The 8,515-nt window shown below is 34.8% G+C and overlaps 1 protein-coding gene across 1 annotated transcript; it reads left to right on the top strand.

Moving 5' to 3' along the window:
- Positions 1-550: 550 nt before the first annotated feature.
- LOC147548693 (solanesyl diphosphate synthase 2, chloroplastic-like) lies at positions 551-4,270 on the top strand. The gene is made up of 6 exons (XM_086666011.1): positions 551-1,445; positions 1,597-1,721; positions 2,255-2,382; positions 2,480-2,583; positions 2,898-3,025; positions 3,440-4,270. The coding sequence occupies exons 1-6, from the start codon at positions 1,274-1,276 to the stop codon at positions 3,986-3,988; spliced, it is 1,206 nt and encodes a 401-aa protein (XP_086522137.1). The 5' UTR covers positions 551-1,273; the 3' UTR covers positions 3,989-4,270.
- The last annotated feature ends 4,245 nt before the right edge of the window (positions 4,271-8,515 follow it).

The following is an 8,515-nucleotide window of genomic DNA, read 5'->3' as shown; positions in this document are numbered from 1 at the left end:
GTGAAATTGTGAGTATGTTGGTTTACCTAATATATTTTATGGATTTAATTATAATTTTATTTTGAATATTTCTCATAATTTTTGCAAAAATAGTATTAAGGACATTTGAATCTAAAAAATTAGTGTTTGGGACAACAAAAGTTAAAAAGAAAACTAGTGTTTGGAACATCTCACATTTTTTACTAACAGAAGAGTTAAGTAACGTTGACGGTTGTTTGACGTCTTTACTTTTTGGATCATAAAATTAGTCTAAGTTGGTCCATTCCCCAAGTTCAAAAAAAGATATTATCATGCCCTAAACTCATCACATGGTACTTATGTTTGCCCCATTCGCAAATTAACTCATATTATTATCATTATTATTTAATTTGATTATCTTCCTAATCAAAATATCCAAAAATGTTTTCCATATTTTGAGAGGTATTCTATTTTCAAAAGTTCTTTAAATTTATACTAAAATGTCTATGAAACTAAAAATCTTGAAAGTTAAAAACGAAACACTGACATGGATAATATATAAAATGTCTCAAACAAATAACATAGACATTTTAGAACATTTGGAACGTACAGGAATGAATAACACAAACATTCCAGAATCGAGAGCATCTGAAATGTTCTAAACAAATAACACAAGTGTTTCAAGACATTTCTAAGTTTCCCAACCAATCCCCCAGGTCAAAAGATGATTTCCGCCAAAATCTATAGTGATTTTGGTACTTATAAATATTTATTAGTATAGTCGACCATTACCAACCCCCTTAACTACTCTTCTTTCACTTGTCTTCTGTCCTCAATTGAACTCTGGGGACAAAGGTCAACTTCAATTTTTCCCTCTCTAAACTCTCTCTCTCTCTCTCTCTCTCTCTCTCTCTCTCTTCAAATGATAAGAAGACCCAAATCACAAAGTACGTGTGGATCTAAAGGCTCCACTCATGACCCTTCGTTACCAGCAAAATTTGTTCATTTTTAAACCATCTTCTCATTATATATCTCTCTCAACCTCCAGTTATTCTTTTACTCTAATAAAGAAAGAACTACTATAGAAAACAAATTCCCATCCAGTAGTATTAATTACTACAATCTTCAATCTGTTCAATCATTTCTCTGATACCCACTTTGTTTTCCTTCTCTGTTTTTCCTCCCTGGGTATATTTTATTTAAGGTATTCCTGCTAAAATTAGTATGTTTTTGAACTGGGTAATCACCAAAGCTAGCAGATTTAGTTCAACTTTGTCAAATTTGTGATCTTTTTGGAGTCTGGGTATTGGTTATAATGATGTCTTTGACATGTCAGAATATCAGTAGAATTCGATTTGATTTGGTTACTAGTGTGTGTTCTTCTTCTTCTTCTACTAAGAACTCTCCAAGATGGATTCATGGCAGTAAACGTGGTGTTTCTATCTCTAGAGCAGTTTCTGTCAAGTCCCCTCAAGCCATATTAAATGGTACTCTTAACTTTTAGCTATTATATGTTTTAAGCTTACTTCATGTTTGTTCTTTTGCCTCAGTGAATTTCTTGAATTTGATGGATTTTTAGTACTATCTTTAAAGATTTTTGTTTGAACTTTCTTATGTGGTTGAATGATTTATTTTCAGTGGTTCCCCAAGATCCAGCATCTATGTTTGATGCAAAATCAAATTCAATTAGCCCCATCTCTGTGTCATCTTTACTTGAAGTGGTTGCTGATGATCTTCAAACTTTAAACAAGAATCTACAATCAGTAAGTTTCTTCAATCAAGTTTCAATTTTTATAAGAACTAGTGAGTTCTATTATTTCGTCTAGGTGAAGTCCTATTCGCTACCCGTCTGAATAGTCAAATCGGCATATGTAGGCGAGAATAGTTTGGGTTTCGGTCAGCACCCACTTAAAAGTTTGCCATACAATGTTAAGTTGTGCTAATTTAGGTTGAAATCATGATTCATTTCGACATGAACAGTACGTTCAACTGAAATATGAATATAACCAAAGCAAATTTAGAATTTTGGTTGAAATGTTTTAATCTTACGAAATGCTACTAGGAGTTTATTTTACAACTAACTTAAATTCGTTTTAGTTGAACTTCTACATTCAACTTCTTCCCGCTTACATTTTTGAATATCAATTTTGCAATATGAGTATTGTATTCGACTTAGTACTGAGTCCCAGCTAGGAATTTATTTGGTGGATCTTATTGTGAGAATGAAATGTCCAAGTTAATTAGATCATGTTTCGGCTCTAACATTTTATATCTAATAGAGATGCTATTTTGCTAGATTGTTGGTGCAGAAAACCCGGTCTTAATATCAGCAGCAGAGCAAATATTTAGTGCTGGGGGAAAAAGAATGAGACCAGCCTTAGTTTTCCTTGTTTCTAGAGCTACTGCACAAATAGCAGATTTAAAGTACGTAACTTTGAAATAAGTATTGTTTCTCGCAAGAATTGCACAGAATATTTTGCTCACCCGATATTGTGTTGATTTGTATGTAATTTTAATTCAGGGATCTAACTTCAAAACATCGGCGGTTAGCAGAGATCATTGAAATGATTCATACGGCAAGCTTAATTCATGATGACGTATTAGATGAGAGCAGCATGAGGAGGGGTACGAGATTCACAATTATGCACAAAAGTTGTTCACAATCGAACACTTATTATGCCTGATAAAATGTTTACATCTTTGTAGTATTATAGATAAGATTTTCTATCGTACTTCAGAGCAAGATACTAAATTTTGTTTCCTCTAGATTTTGAAGTACTTTGTTGTTCACAAAAGTCACTCCTAGATTTCATTATTTCTTCTCATCTCTTGTTTACCTACTCATTTTATTCAGCTCTTTCTGAGGTGCTAATTCGAGGAGAAACTAAAGGTTGCATTTCCTTTCAGTGCTTGAATATTGATGTAGATTTATTTTTCAGGGAAAGAAACCATTCATCAACTCTATGGAACTCGAGTGGCAGTCCTAGCTGGAGACTTCATGTTTGCACAGTCATCATGGTACTTGGCAAATCTTGAAAACATCGAAGTCATTAAGCTCATTAGTCAGGTATTTATGACAGACACTATTTGTTCGTTCGAATATTGTTTTCTGCACTCCTAAAAGTAAACAAAACTCCACAATCCTAGCACTAGATGGTTGGGTTTTGTGCACCCATGTTGAAAAGAGAAATGCTTCTTTCCCCTAGAAATCTACTTCAGAGTTTGACTTACAAGCTAATGTTGAATCTTCTTGACCACATACATCATCAGTTATTTGTTGGGAAATTTCAATCAATTGAAAAGAAAAGTACAGATTGCACATTCAATGCTTGAGTCAGACTCTGAGTAAAATCTCAAGTGATTGTACTATTGTAGCACTTCAGTATTTAAAATAGGCGAACAAAATAAAACTTTGGCATGTGTAGCAAGTCTATATTTACTTGTTTCCCTGTCCCACTCGTTCGTTGGCATTTTTCTGTAGGTAATTAAAGATTTCGCAAGTGGTGAAATAAAGCAAGCATCGAGCCTCTTTGACTGTGATGTCACGCTCGACGAATATTTAATCAAAAGTTACTATAAGACAGCATCTTTAATTGCGGCAAGCACAAAAGGTGCTGCAATTTTCAGTGGAGTTGAAAGAAGTATTTGTGAGCAAATGTTCGAATATGGAAAGAACTTGGGCCTTTCATTCCAAGTTGTGGATGATATTTTGGATTTCACGCAATCGGCAGAACAGCTAGGAAAGCCGGCTGGGATTGATTTAGCAAAAGGAAATCTGACTGCTCCTGTAATTTTTGCTCTAGAAAAAGAGCCAAAGCTAAGAGATATTATTGACACTGAATTCAGTGAAGATGGTTCGTTTAATGAAGCTGTCGAACTGATTAAAAGATGTGGGGGAATCAAGAGAGCTCAAGAACTAGCAAAGGAGAAAGCAGATTTAGCTATTCAAAATCTTCAATGTCTTCCAATAAGTGAGTTCAGATCTTCACTTGAAGGTATGGTTAAGTACAATCTTGAACGAATCGATTAGAATTTACTCAAGAAGTTAATATGAACGATACTTGCTTGTTTCGACTTATAATTGTTTTCCACTGCATGAAGTTCTGCGCATTGGTATTGTTGTAATATCCAGGTAAAGCTGTTGGCTATACCGATCGATCTTATGTTCTTGCAAACATGTAGGTGTTGATACATTCATAGGGCACTGAATGTAATCTAGTGTTATTACAACATTTCGCGAGATTGGCGAAATTAACATACATCTCAATGTATAATTTTTTATCTATAATTTTAAGTCAAAGTAATTTTGGAATAATCTGAGTTATCTTTTTATTAAGAAAGCTTTCTACTTTATTTCACCAAATCTAATTGATTGCAATTACATTTTTTTATTAAGAAGGTTTTTTGACTATACCCTGTCCCGGATGATTTAAATGTAAAAACCTCTAGTCAGGTGATAAATTTCAGAAAAAGCCATATACTTTTAGTACTAATCCTCACCATAGACATTGTAAAATTGTGTCGAGAATACTGAAAGTTAGACAAATCAACAAGAAGTATCCATATTTTAGGTACATATATATTGATTGGTATATCAAAAATCTCTCCTTTTCTCCATTTTCTGGATAAACTTCGGCCCAAGGTAAGTATTTGAATAGAAAAAATGGGTGAGAAGTCAAAAGCATAAGGCCCTATTAGTACAAATAGTCCACTCATCTCCCAAAATGAATCAAAAGCTCAAAAATAAATTATAAACCCACATCTAATCCAAAAACAGATTCAAATGCACTAAATCCCATCTCTAGGGAGAAACAATTTTCCTTCTTCCAACTTTACCTCTTTATACATATAATTCTGTACACATTTGTCAGAATTATGGTACATTATTCAGATAATGTGGTACATAATTTAGATAGTTTATACATTTTTTAAAATGTATGTTCTAATTGTCTAATGTATTTACAATATGTACATTTTTAAGAATGTGTAAGGAATGATAATACAATGTATTTTCTTCAAGCTTCTTTTATATTTTAACCATTATTGTCGCATTGTATTCGTTGTATCATACATTACATACAATGTATACTTCATTTGTATTTTATAATTTAATCATTACTCTAACATTGCCTAACTTGTACCTTACATTGCTCATCATGTTTTTCAAACATTACTTATGATTCTCTATGCATTTTTCAGAATTATTATACATTATTCACATAGTTTGTACAATATACCAGATACAATTTCACACTTAAAAATGCATTGTACAAACTACCAAATACAATATACGAAAAATGAATTAGAAATGCATTACATCTAAGACTCAAAAAGTCAAGTTCGTAACCTAATTTTTTAGATGCTAAGAACCTAAAACCATAGACTGAAATGGATTACACATTTAAAAATGCATTGTACAAACTGTCAGATGTTATATACAAATTACCAGAGGTATTATACAAGCTACCAGATGCATTACACAAATTACCAGATGTATAAAATTTGTTGACTGAGGGTATTTTGGACATTTTAGACAAAGGACTAAAAACTTATAGATCTTTAAGGGTCGATTTTGGATCGAAATTTTCTTAACTTTTAGACTTTCAACCCATGGCCCCATTGGAAAAAGGAATCTTCTTTCTCGGGATGGCAAGAGTAAATTGATCAAATCATCCTTGGCTGCTGCCCCCAAGATACTAGGTGGCAATTTTTGATCTTCCTTGCAAGATTAAGAAAGCCATTACTTCACTTTAGAGAGAATTTTGGTGGGGATCCACAAACACTACAAGAAAGATCTATTTTGAAAATTGGGATTCTATTTGGAAACCAAAATCACTAGGTGGACTCAAAATGCATTTTTGTAATTCTAATTAGTTTGAATTTTTTTTTCAAATTCTAGAAAAACTTAAATATTTTAGTAATTAAAATAAATCCCACCAAATGTTGGTCCCTGAATAAATTTTTTTCGAAAAATAGTTCAAACACGTATTTTATATATACATAAAATCACACACGTTTTTCGCACACCAACTAAAAGTGCACACACGTGTTTCCCACATGAACAAATTTTCGGCCTCAAGAGAGGCTGGGGTTGGAGCTGAATTTTAGAGTCTGAGCTGAGGCCAATAATTTTAGGTGAAAAAATGGTTTTTTCGGCCTAAGACAGGCTGGGGTTGGACTTGCTCTTAGGAGTAAACTCAATTAGATTTACAGAACTAAACCTGATAGGTCCTGGGCACAATTCATGCAAGCCAAATACCCTGCTCCTATTAGACATCTCTCAAATCTTACCAAAAGTCTTCTTGCCTCTAGAAACAGATGAAGAAAACCCAAGAGCAAACAAATAGGTTCATAGCATGAGACATTGGAGATGGCACAAAGGTTAACATTTGAACACATTTGTGAATCCTAGGTATGCAAATGTTGGGGGTACCTAAAAACAGTCAGGGATAAACTCTTGTCTCACAACTCATTACCCCAGAACACACATGGAACAAACCTTATCTTCTCTCTTATCTCCTGAAGCACAGAGAAAGATACAAGCAATCCCATTGACTTCAAACACAGACATACAAAAATGGATTCTCTCACAATCAGGAGACTATTCTTTATCCTCATATTACAAGCATATTATCCATTCCACCCATACAACTCCACATGCAAATCAAAATTATTATCATGACTGGAAGCAACTATGGAAACTCAGAATACGCTCAAGGATACTCCTGTTTCTCTAGAAATTAACACATGATATCTTGCCCCTTAACTTCACTATATCAAGGAAAATCAGGTACTACCTATATGCCCACTATGCTCACTGGAAGAAGAAACACAAATTGACTTTATTTAGAATTGCAACTTCGCCAAAGTGTTTCTTGGTGAATTCCACTCTTTATGCCTCATAGATTTTTCCTTCATAAGCTTTCGTGACTGGTTCGGATATTTTCTTCACTTAGATGCAAATTTAGATCATTCTGCTTCTCTTAGAATGGTGGAAATTATATCTACAGCATTATGGCATCTTTGAAAAAGCAGGTGTGAGCGTATCTATAAGGGGAAACAATTGAATATTAAATTAATTGTATCAAATACAAGGAGTTTCCTGCACACACAAACTATTAGCCTATCCTTTAAGCTTAGTATTGACAGCCCAACAATGGACTCCCCACTGGATTTCACAAAATCAACTATGATGTCTCTTTTGTCAAACACTCACTGCTTTCTTGCCTGGCCATTGTTGTTCATGATTCTAGAAGAAATAAAATGGCAACAGAAGCCCTCCTCACTAACTCTAGAACAATAGATGAAGGAGAAGGGAAGGCAACATTACTTGGTATATATTGTTTGGGCCAAAAAGCATGAAAGGCCACACTGTTTTGGGGAAACAAAAAAAATTCCGGGGAAGACGGTGGAAAACCAAAAAAATTCAAACCAAACACTCCCCCTCAAGTCGCCGGAATAAAGGTGCCGGCCGGAAATAAAGGTTCCGGCCGGAAAAGTTTCTTCTCTCTCTTCTCTCTTGTCTCTCTTCTCTCTCTCTCCTCTATCTGCCTCCCCCTCTCTCTCTCTCTCTCTTCCCCTCTTTTTTTTGTAACAGTTCCGGCGAAGGGGTTTTCCTTTCGCCGGAACCCTTCATCTGGATCTGGTTCTTCCAGATCCAGACGAGTTTCCGGCGAAGGGAGATCCCCTTTGCCGGAAAGTTCGTGTGACAATAAGAGAAGGAAAGAGGATACGAGGAGAGAGAGAAGAAAAGAAAGAGAAGAGAGAAGAAAGAAGATAGAACTTTGTTGATGGTGATCACTGACATTAATGGTGGAAGTTGCCGAAATCCGGTGGGGGTCGCCGGAATTTAGTTGAGGTGAGAGGAGAAGAAAAAAAATTGAAAGGGTGATGTTTGGAGGAAACAAAAAAAATTTGTTTCCACCCAAAACTTATTGCCGCGGAAATTTTACTTATTTCCCCAAAACACTGGCCGCATGAAATCAGGCAACTTCTTTGGAAGGAGACTCGATTAACCATTATAACTATTTGAATTGAAATCCTAACTCTACCCATGGGACAACAAAACATATACTTAAAGAAATAAATCAAAACAAAGAAAAGCTTCATCACATGATAAAGGAAGGAAAACTCATTTAAGTCTTCTTTTGGAAGGAAACTTCTCTACTTGTATTCCTAATTGCTATTTCTCTCATCATATCATCACTGTAACTAACTCTGGTTATTAATAGATGTTTTGTTTGTTTCATTAAAAATAAAAAGCTTCAACACATAATGGAGGAAGGAAAACTCATTTAAGTTTACAAATGGATAGTTATGTTTATCGGGCCATTCTGGCCCGTTTAAGGACAGGCCCAAACCCAAGACGTGTCAAGCCAGCCGGGTTAGTTTCTAGTTACAGATTGGATTTTGTTTTGAGTCCAGTGGGCCTCTTTGGCCCAGATCAACAATTAGCCCAAGTTAGGGCAAAGCCTGTCGAGCGGCCTCGTCCATCCCAACAGTCAAATTTTTTAAGCATCCCCAATGGCTAGTTCTAGATTGGGTTACGGTCTTCTCT

Source organism: Eschscholzia californica, unplaced genomic scaffold (assembly GCF_041429995.1).
Source record: "Eschscholzia californica isolate CP2 unplaced genomic scaffold, dmEscCali1.0.p SCAF_3, whole genome shotgun sequence".
In the NCBI taxonomy this organism is placed as follows: domain Eukaryota; kingdom Viridiplantae; phylum Streptophyta; class Magnoliopsida; order Ranunculales; family Papaveraceae; genus Eschscholzia; species Eschscholzia californica.
The sequence above is the reverse complement of the archived record's forward strand: the minus strand, read 5'-3'. Positions and strand labels throughout refer to the sequence as shown.